The sequence below is a fragment of the Eriocheir sinensis genome, unplaced genomic scaffold, assembly GCF_024679095.1.
Source record: "Eriocheir sinensis breed Jianghai 21 unplaced genomic scaffold, ASM2467909v1 Scaffold5, whole genome shotgun sequence".
NCBI classification, from domain to species: Eukaryota; Metazoa; Arthropoda; class Malacostraca; order Decapoda; family Varunidae; genus Eriocheir; species Eriocheir sinensis.
Genome location: NW_026111831.1, coordinates 397,223 through 415,000, shown reverse-complemented (window position 1 = coordinate 415,000; position 17,778 = coordinate 397,223). Strand labels below are relative to the sequence as shown.

The 17,778-nt window shown below is 45.3% G+C and overlaps 1 protein-coding gene across 1 annotated transcript in view; it reads right to left on the bottom strand.

Moving 5' to 3' along the window:
- LOC126992675 (guanine nucleotide-binding protein subunit beta-2-like) overlaps positions 1-17,778 on the bottom strand; it is a 37,635-nt gene that overhangs the window by 5,356 nt on the left and 14,501 nt on the right. The window contains exons 4-8 of the mRNA XM_050851480.1: positions 15,623-15,639; positions 13,603-13,616; positions 12,146-12,279; positions 6,245-6,410; positions 4,621-4,825 (exon numbers count right to left, since the gene is read on the bottom strand). Coding sequence (XP_050707437.1) covers positions 4,621-4,825; positions 6,245-6,410; positions 12,146-12,279; positions 13,603-13,616; positions 15,623-15,639 — 536 coding nt within the window. The remainder of the gene's footprint in view (positions 1-4,620; positions 4,826-6,244; positions 6,411-12,145; positions 12,280-13,602; positions 13,617-15,622; positions 15,640-17,778) is intronic.

The following is a 17,778-nucleotide window of genomic DNA, read 5'->3' as shown; positions in this document are numbered from 1 at the left end:
GAACGAAAGAAAAGGAAAGAGAAGGAAAGGAGGGGAAGAGAAGGGAAGGGAAAGGTAAGGAAGGGAAGGAGAGGGTAAAGGTGTGTAAGGATGAGTCTGATATTTGGAACGAAAGAAAAGGAAAGAGAAGGAAAGGGAAAGGAAAGGAGGGGAAGAGAAGGGAAGGGAAAGGTAAGGAAGGGAAGGAGAGGGAAAAGGTGTGTAAGGATGGGTCTGATGTTTGGAACGAAAGAAAAGGAAAGAGAAGGAAAGGGAAAGGAAGGGAGGGGAAGAGAAGGGAAGGGAAAGGTAAGGAAGGGAAGGAGAGGGAAGGAGTGTGATTGTAAGAATGAAAAGATGAAAAGGGAGGAAGAGGAAGAGAGAGAAGGTATAGGGAGGGATGGGAAAGGAAAGGTAAAAATTCCGCCGCCATGTTGCCTCTCTTTCTATCTTCTATCGATATTTCCACGCTGACTGCTCTTCTGAACTTGCTGACTGCATGCCTCACCCCTCCCGCGGCCCCGCTTCACACGACTTTCTACTCATGCTCATCCCTATACTGTCCAAACCCCTTATGCAAGAGTTAACCAGCATCTCCATTCTTTCATCCCCTTCACTGGTAAACTCTGGAACAGCCTTCCTTCGTCTGTATTTCCTCCTTCCTATGACTTGACCTCTTTCAAGCAGTGTATCAAGACACCTCTCCTCCCGAAATTGATCTCTCTTTTGGCTGCTCTTTACTTTTGTTTTTTATGGGAGCGGCGAGTAGCGGGCTTTTTTTTTGTATTCTTTTTGTTGCCCTTGAGCCGTGTCCTGTGATGTAAAAAAAAAAAAAAAAAAAAAAAGGGTTGGATGTGGAAGGAATGAGATGGAGGGGGGAAGTGTGTGTGTGTGTGTGTGTGTGTGTGTGTGTGTGTGTGTGTGTGTGTGTGTGTGTGTGTGTGTGTGTGTGTGTGTGTGTGGTGGAGGTGATGTGGATGAGGGAAGGGTTAGGAGAAGCGAAACTATATGTGTGTGTGAGTGTGTGTGTGTGTGTGTGTGTGTGTGTGTGTGTGTGTGTGTGTGGTGGAGGTGATGTGGATGAGGGAAGGGTTAGGAGAAGCGAAACTATATGTGTGTGTGTGTGTGTGTGTGTGTGTGTGTGTGTGTGTGTGTGTGTGTGTGGTTAAGGTCTTTGGTGGATGGTGGATGAGTGGGTGTTGATTGTCAATATTCGAACATGATTAAGAACGAGTATCGCAAGACGGGTTTCATGTAGCTGTTACCTTCGTTTGATTATAAAACTTCTCTACGTCACCCTTGGCCATGCAGGGTACTGGAGTGTCCCTTTACATCAATGGACACGGCTAAAATGCATGACGGGGAAACGAATGAGCTAGTCTCGTGTCCTGCTAGTTAATGATTCCACCTTCCCTGCTGGATTTGCGTTATCGACTGGAATGGAAGGGAAAGGTAAGGAAGGGAAGGAGAGAGAGAGAAGGGAGGGAAGGGGAGGATAAGAGACGAAAGGAAGGGGAAGGGCATGAAAGGAATACTGGTGAGTTTGTTGTATGGAACGAAAGGAATGGGAGGAGAGGAAAAGAAAGGAAGGGAAATGGTATGCAAAGGGAGAGATGAAAGGGGTGGGATGAGGAGGGAAGGGAAGGGAAAGGGAACGAAAAGAAGAGAAAAAGAAAGGAAGGGAAGGAAGGGGGAAGGGAGGAACAGAAAGGAAGGGAAACGATAGGCTGAAGAAAGGGAAAGAGAAGGAAAGGGGAAGGAAGGGAAGGAAGGGGGAAGGGAGGAACAGAAAGGAAGGGAAACGATAGACTGAAGAAAGGGAAAGAAAGAGAAGGAAAGGGAAGGGAAGGGAAAAGAAGGAAAGGGACAGAGAGGAAAGGAAGGGAATAGGGAAGGAAGAGAAGGGTAGAGACAGGGAAAGAAAGGAAGGGAAGGAAGGGAAAAGGGAGGAACAGAAAGGAAGGGAAACGATAGACTGAAGAAAGGGAAAGAAAGAGAAGGAAAGGGAAGGGAAAAGAAGGAAAGGGATAGAGAGGAAAGGAAGGGAATAGGGAAAGAAGAGAAGGGTAGGGACAGAGAAAGAAAGGAAGGGAAGGAAGGGAAACGATAGACTGAAGAAAAGGGAAAGAAAGAGAAGGAAAGGGAAGGGAAAAGAAGGAAAGGGATGGAGAGGAAAAGAAGGAAATAGGACAAAATAAATAAAAAAATGGTAGAGGAAAGTTGTGCAAGTATAGAGCGCTGCACTTGTTTTTTTCCTTGTTTTTTTTCTTCTTTCTTTTCGCTTTCTAGCACAAGGTATGTCCCTCAGGCAGTGTTAGGGAGGCTCGACCTGCCCTTGGAGCCTCGCCCAGACCTTCGACAACACGCCTAATCATATGTGCCAGCTTCAGTATTATGTGTTCTAATATCTTAGCAAGTTCAGGTAAAATAAGTTCTTTTTTCTAACATGCAGTCAAGTTATTTTTTGTACTACTACTACTACTACTACTACTACTACTACTACTACTACTACTGCTACTACTACTACTACTACTACTACTACTACTACTACTACTACTACTACTACTACTACTACTACTACTACTACTACTACTACTACTACTACTACTACTACTACTACTACTGCTACTACTACTACTACTACTACTACTACTATGCTTGCTACTTTATAATCATCAACATATTCATATTTTTTCATCTTTTCTAATTCTTCTTCTTTTTCTCTTCTCTATCTTCTATTTCTTCTCCCTTGTCTTTCCTTTCTTTCTATCTTTATCTTTCTATCTTCCTAATACTCCTTCAACTACTACTACTACTACTACTACTACTACCACTTTTTTCCATCGCCATGCAGGTCAGTCATCAAGGCAATCCATTATAGGTGTTTCCGTGTGTTTGCAAGAGGAAGAAGACGCGAGCGTAAACAACTTTTTATCGGCTAACCTAAATTTTCGCTTTCGTGTATGTGTGTGCGTGCGTGTGTGTGTGTGTGTGTGTGTGTGTGTGTGTGTGTGTGTGTGTGTGTGTGTGTGTGTGTGTGTGTGTGTAACTATTATACCAACAATAACTACTACTACTACTACTACTACTACTACCACTACAAGACTTGGCACGCTATGACTAACAGGTGTACAGGTCATTTACTAACATCGATGGTGCGTCAATGTCACATCAGATATAAGGGAGGACTATATGAATGGCATCCTATATAGCTACAGGGACTCCTCATTCCTCTCCTACAACTGTTTTCCTTCCTGTCCCTCTCCTCTCTCTCTCCTTAATTCATCCCAGCAGCAACAGAACCCCTGAAGTCATCCTCAATGTGATATACCATTAATCAGACCTCATCTTGACTATGCGGTTCAGTTCTGGTCACCTCACTACAGAATTTGGACAGAGAAGTTTGATGTATGGAACGAAAGAACAGGAAAGAGAAGGAAAGGATAAGGAAGGGAGGCGAAGAGAAGGGGAAGAAAAGATAAGGAAGGGAAGGAAAGGTTGAGAAATTTGCCATATGAGGAAAGACTCAAGCAATTAAATTTGAACCCTCTACAAAGGCCAAAGGTGCGAGGAGCCTTGATCGAAGCTTACAAGTGGATGAAAAGATTTAGTAATCGTAATGCTAATAAGGTCCTGGTGGCAATGAGGTCTAAGTAGGATAAGTTTAGATTTAACAAAGACAGGCAAGAATCGGTTTACTAACAGAGTGGTGGAAGAGTGGAGCAGGCCTGGCAGTCATGTGGTGAGTGCCAATACGATAGACACGTTCAAGAAAAAGTTAGGTAAGTTCAAGGATAGTGAGGTTAGGTGGGGTTAGTGCTGCCGGAGCTGCCTTGTATAGACCTACCGACCTCTTGCAGACTCTTTATTTTCCTATGTTCTTACTACTACTACTACTACTACTACTACTACTACTACTACTACTACTACTACTACATTTTTTTCCTACCTTTCATCCACTTCTTTCCTCCACCTCTCTTTCCTTTCCCATCTCACCACTCCTCCCCCTCCTCCTCCTCCTACTACTACTACTACAACTACCTCTCCCCTGTTTTTTTCATCTTCTATTTATTTGTTCTTCATTTTTTTTTACTTTTTTCTATCTTTCTATCTATCTATCTTTCTATCTACATCTTTCACTCTTCCTAATATTTCTACTACTACTACTACTACTACTACTACTACTACTACTACTACTACTACTACTACTACCATCACTACAACAACCTCCCCTACATCCCCGGCATATGACCACAGATGTTGCGCCGACTAAACGAAACTTTCCAACTTTTTCCCCCTACATCCCCGGCATATGACCACAGATGTTACGCCGACTAAACGAAACTTTCCAACTTTTTCCCCCTACATCCCCGGCATATGACCACAGATGTTACGCCGACTAAACGAAACTTTCCAACTTTTTCCCCCTACATCCCCGGCATATGACCACAGATGTTACGCCGACTAAACGAAACTTTCCAACTTTTTCCCCCTACATCCCCGGCATATGACCACAGATGTTACGCCGACTAAACGAAACTTTCCAACTTTTTCCCCCTACATCCCCGGCATATGACCACAGATGTTGCGCCGACTAAACGAAACTTTCCAACTTTTTCCCCCTACATCCCTCTCACTCACATAGACGGAGTTGACGTCGCTCGTGTGTCCCCAGAAGGTCTGTTTGCACGTCTTGGCGTCACGCAGATCCCACAGCTTCATGGTCCTGTCCACGCTGCCGGTCACGAAGGAGTTGAAGTCGGGGGCGAGGCTCATTGTGGCCACGTCTCCGGAGTGCCCGAAGAACTCCGTCACCTTCTTGCCCGTGGTGAAGTCCCAGTGGATGCTACGGGGGGATAAGTGGGGGAGGATGAGGTCGTGGTGTGAGAGGTGAGAGGTGTGAGAGGGAGTGGGTGAATGTGTGTAAGGGGGAGATGAGGGTGTGTGAGGGTGTAGGTGATGAGTAAGTGGGTAGATGGATGCTGGGAGATGAGTGGGTGGATGCTGAGTGCTGGAGATGACGGGGAGATGAATAAGAGGTCGGGGGGTTGATGGGGGGGTGAATGCTTGATGGGGGAGATGAAATGTGTGTGGGGTGAAAGTAGAGGAGTGGGGGATGAGAGTAGGGGGGGAGTTGTGGGGGGAGGGAGAGGGGAGATGAGTGGTGGAGATGAGTAAGAGTGAGGATGTAGATGGATGTGTCTCCCTTCTTTATCCTCCTCTCCCTCCCTTTCCTCTTTCCTTTTCTTTATTTCCATAGTTTCTTTCTTCCTCTCTCTCTCTCTCTCTCTTCTCTGCTGTGTAGTGGAGATGGGAAAGAGGGAGGGTGTAGATGGCTGTGTCCTTTCTTTATCCTCCTCTCCCTCCCTTTCCTCCTTCTTCCTTTTCTTTATCTCCCTACTCTCCCTTTTCCTCTCTCTCCCTTCTACTCTCCTTTTAGCCCACTCTCCCTTCCTTTCTCTCCCTCTTCCTTGCTGTGCAGTGGAGATGAAAAAGAGCAGGGAAGTATATAGCTGTCTGTGGATGCTGTGGGTGGAGGGTATGTGGGTATGTGGATGCTGGGTATGTGTGGGGGGGGATGAGTGGATGGGTGAGTATATGTAGGGGGTAGATAGGAATGGGGGAGGGTGTGTGTGTGAGTGGAAGCTGTGTAGGGGATATGAGTATGGGTGAATGTATGGGTGGGGGGATGTGTATGGGGGATGTGTAAGGGGGATGATTGTATGGGTCAGTCGATGCACACTCACCTTCACCTTATACACACTTCCCCCTCCCGCACCCCCTTCCTCTCACACTCTTCCACAGATCCCTTCACCCCATACTCCTCCCCCGCACACCCTATACGGCACACCCTTACACACACACCCTACACCCAGCACCCCTTCACACTTAGCTCCCTTCACCCCCCCCTACATCTCTCCCTCCCCTCCACTTTCCCTTCCTTACCCCTTCACATCCTTCCCCTCCCTACACATACTCCCTATTCACCACTACACATCTTCCCTTCTCTTCCCCTCTCCCACATTCTCCCATAACACACAAACACATTTAAACCCCCTCACACCCTTCCCATCACACCCCACCTTCCCCTTCTCTTCACCCCCTCACACTTACACAGCTTCCTTCCCTCCCCTTCCCTTCTCACCCTCTCCCACATTCTCCCATCACACACACACACATATATTTCAACCCCCTCACACCCTTCCCATCACCCCCCACCTTCCCTTACCCCCCCCTCCTCTCACCCCCTCACCCCCTCACTTACACCTTCATGTCGCCGGAGCCCGTGATGAGGTTGTTGTCGTCGAGGAAGCGAATGGACGACAGGAAGCCTTCGTAGCCGATCAACTCGCGCGCGACTTTAGCAGCGCCGGTGGAGTCGCGGTTGTTGATGTCGTGGATGGTGCACTGGTTGTCCATGCCCCCGCTGGCTGTGTGGCGGCGGGGGGGGAGGGAGGGGGAGAGGGATGATTAGTATTGGTTGTGGTGGTGACGGTGGTAGTGGTGGTAGTTAAAAAGAAATAAAGAGTAAAAAGAAAAGAGACATAGAACCTATTTTTAAACATTTCGGAGCCCAAGCACATATTTGACAAGGCTTTCGTAGCGGTAGTTTTATGACCCTGGTAGTAGTGTGACCCTTCTTCTGTACCGTGAACCTAAAGAAACACACACATTTGACAATGTAATATATATATTATCATGTATATATGAATGTATGACTGCATGTGTCGAAACACAAGCTCAGTGTCACCACAGGATGTATTGGGAGACGTCAGAGCTGATGGCCGTGTGAACTGTGCTGAGCTGACGGTGGAATCAGCAAGAACCAGCACCGGAACGTTGTAAGTTCCGGCAAAGGAGCAACGCCCATATATACCATTCGCCCGAGCTACCAGCGGGGAAGAACACTGGCGAGGGCACGAGACACAAGCTTTGGCCTGGGTGTGGTTGTCTTATCTTCGTGCGACTCGCTCACGTAAACTTTGTAACTATTGTGTAAAACTGTAAATATAGCTAAAACTAATCACACTTTTAATATACCAGAGAGAGAGAGAGAGAGAGAGAGAGAGAGAGAGAGAGAGAGAGAGAGAGAGAGAGAGAGAGAGAGAAGCGAATTCAAGGTTAGTCTAGTCTGGTCTGGTATAATATAATGTAGAAGAAAACCAAATAAGAGAATTGCCTAAAGAATCACGGATGGAACTTTTTTTTTTTACTGTTTTTTCGTTATTTTTCTCTTTATATGTATTTTTTACCTCCTCCTCCTCCTCCCCATCATCATCATCATCATCATCATCATCATCATTATCATCCTCCTCCTCCTTCTCCTCCAGTCCATTATTTTTTTCTTTTCCCTCTAAATCTACATCTCTTTCAAAGCACAACAGTTAGATTATCATAGTAGTCGTTCGATATGTGGTAGTTAGGAGGGGGAAGGGGGGGCGAGGGTATGGGATGGCGTAGTGGTGGTGGTGGTGGTGGTGGTAGTAGTGGTGGTGGTGGCAGTGGTGGTGGTGGCAGTGGTGGTGGTGGTGGTGGTGGCAGTGGTGGTGGCAGAGGTGGTGGTGGTGGTTTGGTTAGGGTGCGCCTCCCCAACCCGCTGACCAGCCTCACAACACCCTCATGGCGGTATCCTCAGACGCTGCCGCCCCTCACATCAACTATTCCCAAAGGCCAAAAAGGAGATTAATCGGGTTCTACAGAGTCTTTTCTTAAGTTCACGGTACAGAAGAAGGGTCAGACTACCACCAGGGTCAAAAAACTACCCCTGGAAAGGCCGACAACTCCCACGAAAGCCTTGTCAAATGTGTGTGTTTTTAAAGTGGCCTTCACACATACACGAATTTGAACGCGGCAGCTGCCCGCCTGCCATTCCGGCAGCATTCGGGATCATATTCGTAGCACATCTTCCAGCCGTCGTTGGGGACACCCGTGCACCACGACTGTTGCACGGTGAGTCGGCAAGGAGCACGAAAAATGAGCGCTGCGCTTATTTTTCGGGCAACCATCTGCATGGTCGGCGACCTTGTCAAAGATCGGGCAGCTGTGTTTCAGGCACCGTACAGGACTCGCAGTGATCCTGCAGGTAACGTGTCTTGCACCTACTGCGATATGTCGGGCAGTGATCGGGCATGAAAATAAGAATTTACCGTTATAACAGCTGCCCGACAGCTGCACAGCAGCCGTGAGATAGCTTCCCGGCGAATCCTTCACTTCAGCGATTGCTGAGTGACAGCTAAACGTGTGGTGCTCGACAATGACTCACCGCGCCAGTATTTTGGAATATTTTCATCAAGGAGGCTGCCCGCCACCCTGTGCTCCTGACGCCCCTGTGTGTGTGTGTGTGTGTGTGTGTGTGTGTGTGTGTGTCCATCACTAGTATAGCCTCCAACAATTAAATTAAAAACTGAATGTCCTTCAGACACTCATTAAGACATTCCGTTATTAATTTCCTCATCCCTCTCTCCTTTTTTCTCCTACTTCTATGTCTTTGTGAGCTGAATTAAACTGAACAGCATATCATTGTGTGTGTGAAGGGTAATTGGAATGAACACTGGCCTGACGTAGGCACTGTGTCGCGCCTCCTGCCTTCACCTGAGGTCTGCAGAGGGATGCCGCAGAGGTGTGGTTTATACCTGCTGGAGGGGGGAAAGTCAGGGTTCGTTGTGCATTCGTCCGGTGATCGAGCAGCATCGGTCTACCAATCAGGCAGTGTTCATCATTGACGTTTTCCTGCCCGGCACTAGTCGGGCAGGAATCATCGCCTGAAAAAAAAACGTTAAATCCAAATCTCCAAGATTGATCGTCGTCGATCGTTCACAAACCGGACGGCTGTGTGGCGGGCAGCGTTAGGGTCGTGCAGCTTCCATCCAGCATTCGGGAAATACTCCTACAAGCGTAGTGTCAAATTTTACAACAGCCCTGGGACGGGGTTAAGTGCACCAAATTCCTTAGCTTCATGATACGGAAGAACGGGCCGTATTTTAAGACACCATCGCTTCTCACATCAACTGTTTCTAAAGGTCAAAGAGGGGACCAATCTGGTTTTCATGAGTGTTTTTAAGGTTGATGACACAGAAGAAGGGTCAAACTACCACCAGGGTCATAAAACTACCCCTGGAGAGGCCTACAGCTCCTACGAAAGCCATGTCGAATGTGAACTTGGGCGACGAAATGTTTTAAAATACAACCCACACTGCCACAACGGTCACAAAGCTACCCACGGAAAGGCCCACAACTCCCACGGAAAGGCCCACAACTCCCACGGAAAGGCCCACAACTCCCACGGAAAGCCCCACAACTCCCACGGAAAGCCCCACAACTCCCACGGAAAGGCCCACAACTCCCACGAAGCCTTGGCAAATATGTGTGCTTGGAGATCCGTCATCCCATCAGTGTGCCGCGTATACCGACCGATATGAACTAAGGGCAGTGCCGGGGATAGTGCGGGTGATAAAGAATGGGTGGCAGTGATACCCCGGTCAAGCTAGAGGGCCGCGGTGGGGATTAGCACCGAGATACTATCCTCTCTGCCCTCACCGCGCCCTCCCGCACCTCGTTTTCGTTTCTAATATTAGTTTGACCCTAAACCACCCAAACCTTTTCTTCTTTTCTTCTGCTTCTTCTTCTTTTCCTTCTCTTTTTTTTATATATTAACAATTAGATTATCATTGTTATCACACACACACACACACACACACACACACACACACACACACACACACATGCAGAAATGGGAGATGGTCACAATATTTAATTTTTTATGTAACTTCGTGGAAAAAAATTGTTCCACACGACTAGCTGGGGGGAGAGAGAGAGAGAGAGAGAGAGAGAGAGAGAGAGAGAGAGAGAGAGAGAGAGAGAGAGAGAGAGAGAGAGAAGGAGGATGTGAATGTAAAAACGGAAATAAAGAAGAAAAAGAAGAAAAAACAATGGAGAAGGAGGAGGAGAAGGAGGAGGAAGAGGAAGAGGAAGAAGAAGAAGAAGAAGAAGAAGAAGAAGAAGAAGAAGAAGAAGAAGAAGAAGAAGAAGAAGAAGAAGAAGAAGAAGAAGAAGAAGAAGAAGAAGAAGAAGAAGAAGAAGAAGAAGAAGAAGAAGAAGAAGAAGAAGAAGAATAAGAATAATAATAATAATAATAATAATAATAATAATAATAATAATAATAATAATAATAATAATAATAATAATAATAATAATAATAATAATAATAATAATAATAATAAAAAGAGAAGTAAACTATTTCTATCTGATATTTCCTCCTTTTTTTTCTTGTGTCAAAATTATAAAAAAGAAAATAAAAGAAAGATATAATGAAAAACGGAGGAAGAGGAGGAAGAGGAGGAGGAGGAGGAGGAGGAGGAGGAGGTCATGATTAAGAAGATAGGGAGAAGAGATGGTCAGGATAACAAGGTGAGGAAGGAGGAAAGGGAGGAAGGGAAGATGAGGGAGAGAGAGAGAGAGAGAGAGAGAGAGAGAGAGAGAGAGAGAGAGAGAGAGAGAGAGAGAGAGAGAGAGAGAGAGAGAGAGAGAGAGAGAGACACACACACACACACACACACACACACACACACACACACACACACACACAATGACATCCCCCACCTCCCCTCCTTCTCCTCTCCCCCTCCCCCTTCCTTTCCCCCTCCCTAACACCCCTCTCCCCTCCCTCCTCTCTCTTCCCCTCCCTTTCTCTCCCCCATGCACACTACCCTCTTCCTCCCCACCCCTTCTTTCCCTTCACATTCTCCCCTCTTCCCCTTCACCCTAATCACCCCCCCTCCTCCCTCCTTCCGTCCCCTCTAACATCCTATCTCCCACTCCTTTTCCTTTCCCCTCCCATCTACTCTTCCCCTTACAACCCCTCTTCCTTCCCCCCTCTCTCTCTACCTTCCCTCTCCCAGCTCTCTTAACCCCCTTTCTCAACCCAGTAAGGTCCAGTACTAGGCGTGGGATTGCCCTTGTAACGCCTCCCACTTATGGTCCTTATTCTTGATTGACGTTGTTAGTTTTGGTGAATCTGTAAATTGTCCCTTTTTTCTTCTGATCAAGATTTTTGTGATATTTTTTTTTGTCTTCAACTTCTTCCAGTGATAATGGTTGCAACACTAATGTACCCGCTAATATACCCACTAATAATACCCGCTATTTGTTGTATATTTCACTCACCGCTGCCATATCGTTTACTTCCCCTGTCTCGGCTCCAGTACACGGCACAAACATCAAAGAAACACTTGACCAATAACAGGCTTTGCAACACACGAACAGGGCAAATTTAAAAAAAGAGTTACCCCGCATTGAAGTTCACCCAGTTCTTGCTTGTTGTCTGTTGGTCTGGTGTGTTGTTTTCTTGCCGGCAATATCAAACATCACAATGATCACAAGTGGACAAACTACAACAAAAGCAGGCAAATTAAGGTTTTCCTGCTGTGTATTCCCCAGTTCGCTTGCGCGGTGGACAGCAGAGCGACATTTCTGAGAGAAGGTATTTTTCGCAACAACGGCCCACAGAGTCCATATCTCTACTGGTATGTGGCACTAATCCTTGAAGCAGGCCAGGGTTACGTTAGCTTAGGTTAAGAAAGGATTCCTAAGTCATTTATGGTAATCTTGAGAGGGAATCACAACGGCAGCCACGCTTGAACAGGGCAGGTCAGGCTAGGTTATATCAGGTAAGGGAAGGTCATTTCCATTAGGTTAGGTAAAGATTGGTAAGAGTCATGTAAGTAGTTTTGAATGGGAATCATGAGAGTATTTTCCAGAACACCCCAGTGTTAGTTTTGGAGCTACAGATGAATGTCTTCATTTGAGGACCGCATACTCATTGAGAGATAAGGGATATGCGGCCAGCTCCTCTGAGACACCCTTAGTGAGGCTGAGAAAGGTGTATGTTAACTATTGAGCCTGTATTCTGTGATGACTCTGATGAGTGAGGTGTGGGTGCAGTAAGGAGACAGGGTACTGGAGCGTACGCCCGTACCGAAGGTAAACGAGGATCAAGTCTCTACCTGTAACCCCTGAAACTGCACCTCACCCATCGTGAGTAGTGGGGGGGATTCTGGAGCTGCCCTGTGTAGGCCACCTGGCCTCTTGCAGTCTCCCTGTGTTCTTATGTTCTCTCTCTTTTCAATGCGTCCCCTTCCCTCCCGCCCCTCCACCGCCCTGAACATACCCACAAAGTTTCCAGAGGGCGAGAAGGCCACGGACATGACCCAGGAGGACATGAGCGGGATGATCTGCGTCTTGTTGCCCGTGTAGATGTCCCAGATGATGAGTTTCCCGTCCAGCGAACCGGAGACCAGGTGCCTGAGGGGGAAGGGTTAGAAGGTTAATTACAGGTATGCAAAGACGGATTGAGTAAGGGTGTTTAGAGACTAGACAGCCGTGTGTTAAAGGGGGTACTTAGACATTCATTAGGGAGTCTTGTAGAGTTAGAATAATTGAGAGAGGAAAGTGAGGTCAGGGATGGAAGAGAGAGAGAGAGAGAGAGAGAGAGAGAGAGAGAGAGAGATAGGAAAGTAGAGGAGAAAGGGGGAATTCATTAGGGAGTCTTGTAGAATTAAAATAAATAATAGAGATAGTTAGGAAGGTGAGGTTAGGTATGGAAGAGAGAGATAATAATAATAATAATAATAATAATAATAATAATAATAATAATAATAATAATAATAATAATAATAATAATAATAATAATAATAATAATAATAATAATAATAATAATAATAAACGGTTTATTAAATGATAGCAGCTGAAAATATACACGTTACAAATACACTTCTGGAATATAATAGAAAAAAACGGAAAGAGTACAATGTGAAGGGGATATGGGGGTCTGGGGTGGTAGGGGGGGAGGTGAGGTGGTGGAATGCAGTGCGCTGGTGCGGTAGGGGACGGTGTGGTTTTTCGGATGACGGGCCAAGTCAACCCCAAGTCAAAAAGGGTCAGGGGTGCAGGTAGAGGCGGTGCCGGCCGTCACTCAGCTTATGGGCTTTTTTTTTTTTTTTTTTTTTTTTTTACTTTGTTGCCTATTGTGCCGGTAGGCATCTTCCCGGTGGGGCCTGATGGTCGGCCCAAGGCTTCTTCCAGGTGGGGCCTGATGGTCGGCCCAGCCCGTTCTGGCGCAGGCGAGTGTTTATAGTGGCGCCATCTTGCATTGGCTCATGCTGCCCCCCGGAACTCGTTCTTGATTCGCTTGGACGGCTTCCTCTAGAGTCCGGGTTGATGGGTGGTCTTCAGGACAGCATGTGGGTAGTTTTAAGCCACTCGGCGGTGACTGAAAAATCCGAGTGGTAGCGTGAGGATTCGAACCCGCGTCGTCCATCACGCGGCGAATGTGGGTCCAGTACGCTATCACTTCGGCCACCGCCTACCTGCTATTCTATCCAGCCGGTGTGACAAGATGGAAGAGATGGACCGCGCGGCTGTAGGCGTGGGAACATCTATAACGTCTGCACTGCCTTGTATGTTGAGCGGCGTGCTGATTGCCCCAACCATGAGTACACCTGAGTGACGGGCCTCAACACTGCACTGCACCTGAACCGAATTCTCCCAGCACCATGATGGTCGGGCTGGTGTACCTGGGGGCACCTGGGGCGTCGGTTGGATGGTAAGGCCGCATCGACGTCACACCGGCCATTTCTACTCTTCAGTGTCTTCACGGCACCACAAACGCACTGCACTCACTGTCTGTCACCATGATGTCACAAAAGTATCTTACGGTGTTGGGTTTTGATGAAAAGGGAGAGGGGGATGTGTGTGTGTGTGTGTGTGTGTGTGTGTGTGTGTGTGTGTGTGTGTGTGTGTGTGTGTGTGTGTGAAGGCCGAGAGGATTAATAGTCCAGACAAACACCCACCCACACACTGGTGGGTGGGTGGGTTAATCCTCTCTCTCCACTCCCGCTAATTATGTTTCAAATCCCTCTCCACCCAGACACACACATACATACATACATACATACATATGCCTTTCTGAAGTTTCCCATACAATTCTCTTTTCTTTCACTGGTTAATTCTATCCGTATTAGTAAACTGAATCATCACACACACACACACACACACACACACACACACACACACACACACACACACACAGTCATGTCACGTAGGAGAACACCTCGGTTCCTGCGATCATAAACTAGTGCGCGTTGACATTAGAGCTCAAACATCGGTGACTGAAAATAAAGTTAAGGTGCCCAATTTCAAAAGAGCCAACTTCGTAGAAATCCGACGAAAACTAATAGATATGCAACTATCAGATGACGGCAATGTAGAGGACGCCTGGCTAAGCTTTAAAAATCACTTACTCACTCAGCAGGACACATTTGTCCCCTTGTGCGAGAAGCGAATTAACACTAATAAAGTCCACCTTGGTTTAATAGCGAAATTAAACACTCAGTCAAGGAGAGAAAATTGTCTTACAGGTTAAAGAAAGACCAAAGCACGCCCGAAAACATTAGACTTTACAATGATGCAAGGCGACGAGTAAAAAGATTAGTGCATCAGGCAAAGCGTAGATATGAAGAAAATATTGCAGCCAACTGTAAAATAATCCGAAATCCTTCTTCAGTTACATAAACAACAGAAAGGCGATCAGAAGTGGAATTGGACCTTTAACAAACAAACAGCGACGGTGCACTAGTGACTGTGACTGACAGCCAACACGTTGCAAACCTATTAAATAATTACTTTTCCTCGGTGTTTAATAATAACAGTCCTCCCACCACCACCATCAACACCAGTACTAATGTAAATCCCGAGCATGCATTGTCTAACTTTGAAATAAAACCCGATGAAGTCCTTAAAGCCCTCAAATCACTTAAAACAAATAAAAGTCCTGGACCTGATAAAGTATATCCAACTCTGCTGAAAGAAACAAAGAGCGAAATACTCTCCTCCCTCACAACCGTATTCAATATGTCCTTGCGACAAGGCATTGTCCCTTCAGATTGGAAAAAGGCTAACGTGACACCGATTTTTAAGAAAGGAGACAAAAAAGTACCAGGTAATTACAGGCCCATTAGTCTAACTTCGGTTGTAGGTAAGCTACTTGAGGGCATAATTAGAGACAAAATTGTGAGTTACCTTGAAAGCCACTCATTAATTGGGGACTCACAACATGGCTTTCGAAACAAAAGATCCTGCCTATCAAATCTATTAACCTTTTATAACGACCTCTTCACTGTTTATGACGTAACCAAATCACTGGACGTAGTCTATCTTGATTTCCAGAAAGCGTTTGATAAAGTCCCGCATCATAAATTACTTTACAAATTAAAGCAAATAGGTATTGACGGTCAGGTAAACCAATGGATCGCGAATTGGTTGAGCAACAGACAACAAAGAGTAGTGATTGACGGATTTAACTCAGAGTGGGCGCCTGTCACTAGTGGCGTCCCTCAGGGCTCGTTTCCTTGGCCCAGTGCTCTTCATTATTTACATCAACGACGTGGATGTTGGACTCAATAACCGCATTAGTAAATTTGCAGACGACACAAAGATTGGTAACTTGGTTCTCACTGACGAAGACAGGCAGAGCCTCCAAGAGGATTTGCACAAAATTTCAGCTTGGTCGGATAGATGGGAGATGCCCTTTAACGTAGACAAGTGCCAGGTCCTTCAAGTTGGAACGAGGAATAAGAAGTTTGATTACGAAATGCGCGGCGTTAAACTCAAAAGCGTTCAATGCGTCAAGGACTTGGGGGTCAAAATCGCGTCAAACCTCAAATTCTCACAGCAATGCATCGATGCAGCAAATAAAGCGAACAGAATGTTGGGCTTCATTAAAAGAAACTTTTTATTTAAGAATAAAGATGTAATACTTCCGCTCTACAACAGTTTAGTCAGACCCCACTTGGAATATGCGGTACAGTTTTGGTCTCCCCACCATGCAAAGGATATTGCTAAATTAGAAGGTGTTCAGCGTCGGGCAACGAAAATTATCCCTTCCTTGCGCAACAAATCCTACGAAGAAAGGCTTTCCACCCTTAACATGTTCTCTCTTGAGAAACGTCGCCTCCGAGGAAAACTGATCGAATATTTTAAAATACTTAATGGTTTCACGAATGTAGACAGATCAACATTGTTTATGATCGATGACACTTTGCGCACGAGGAACAATGGTGTAAAACTCAGATGTAGACAAGTAAATTCAGACTGCACCAAATTTTTCTTCACCAACGTTGTAGTGCGAGAATGGAATAAGCTCCCATCATCAGTGGTCCAGTGTAACACGATTGACTCCTTCAAAAATAAGCTCGACCGTCACTTCCTTCAACTTAATATCAACTAGAGTAGAAATGCAACGTTTTGGAGTCTTCTGATTAATGTAAAATCACTTAGGTTTAAGGACAGACCACCAAGTCTGGACCATGGGGTCTGTGTGGTCTGATTTTCTATGTAAATCTATGTAAATCTCTCTCTGGTGGTTATATAGTTCAAGGGAGCATTTTAAAAAGTAGTTTTAAGGTAATAGAAAACGTGTGATTAAAGGGTATACTTAAAGATACTAAGATATTTGATTCAAAGGGAGACTTAAAGAAACATAGATCTTTGATGAAGGGGAGATTTAAAGATACATAGATATATACTTAAAGATATTTAGAGAGCTTGTGTTGAAGGGAATACTTAGAAATTTAGTTTAATGGGATTTTGTGGAGTGAGAAGAAGGATACGAAGAAAAAGGTTAGGATAGGGAAGGAAGAAGAGGAAGAGGAGCAGGGAAAGAAAGAGTAGAAAAAAAAGAATAAACGGAGATAAGAGACCACGAGAGAATGAGAAAGGGAAGAGATAGAAAAGGGAATAAAAGAAAATAGAGGATTGAAATAGAGAAGGTTAGGTTAAGGAAGGAGAGAGGATGAGAAGAAGAGGAGGAGGAGAGGAGAGAAGAGGAGACCACGAGAGAATGAGAAAGGAAAGAGATAGAAAAGGAAACAAAAGGAGATGATTGAAAGGGAGAAGGTTCGGAAGGTTATGTTAAGGAGGGAGGATGAGAAGAAGAAGAAGAAGAAGAAGAAGAAGAAGAAGAAGAAGATCTGAGAGAAAATTATAAAGGTTAGGTTAAGGAAGAAGAAGAAGAAGAAGAAGAAGAAGAAGAAGAAGAAGAAGAAGAGAAAGAAGAGGAAGAGAGAGGGAAAGAAAAAGAAGAAAAAGATGGAAGGATTGAAAAGAGAGGAAAGTAGAAGAGGAAAAGCAAGGAAGGAAGAAGGGAGGATGAGAAGAAGATGAAGAAGAAGAAGAAGAAAAAGAAAAAGAAGAAGAAAAGGAGGAGGAAGGATTGAGAAGAGAGGAAAGTAGAAAAGGAAAATAAATGAAGGGAAAGGAACAAGATAGCAAAGAGAGGTTAGGTTAAGAAGAAGAAGAAGTAGAGAAAGAAGAGGAGAAAGAGAAAGGGGAAGAAAGCGAACACAATAGAAGGATAGATAAGGAAGGAAAGCAGGAAAGGAAGGGAAGGGAACAGGACAGGAGAAAGGAAAAGAAGGATAGGAAAGAAGAGGAAGGGAAAGAGGGAAAGGAAAAAAGGAAAGGAGAAAAAGAAGATAGGAAGTAGATGAAACAGGAGAGGAAGGAAGAGAGAGGAAGATAGGAAAGAAGATAGGGAAATAGAGGAAAGATAGAGAAATAAGGATGAAGAGGGAAAGGAAGAAAGAAAAGGAGAAAAAAAGAATGAAAGTAGATTAAACAGGAGAGGAAGATAGGGAAAGAATAGATGATAAAGGAAGGAAGAAGAGGAAAAAAAATGAGAAGAAACATGGGAAGGAAGGAATAAGAGGAGGAGGAAAAGGAAGAAAGAAAATAAAGGAGAAAGAA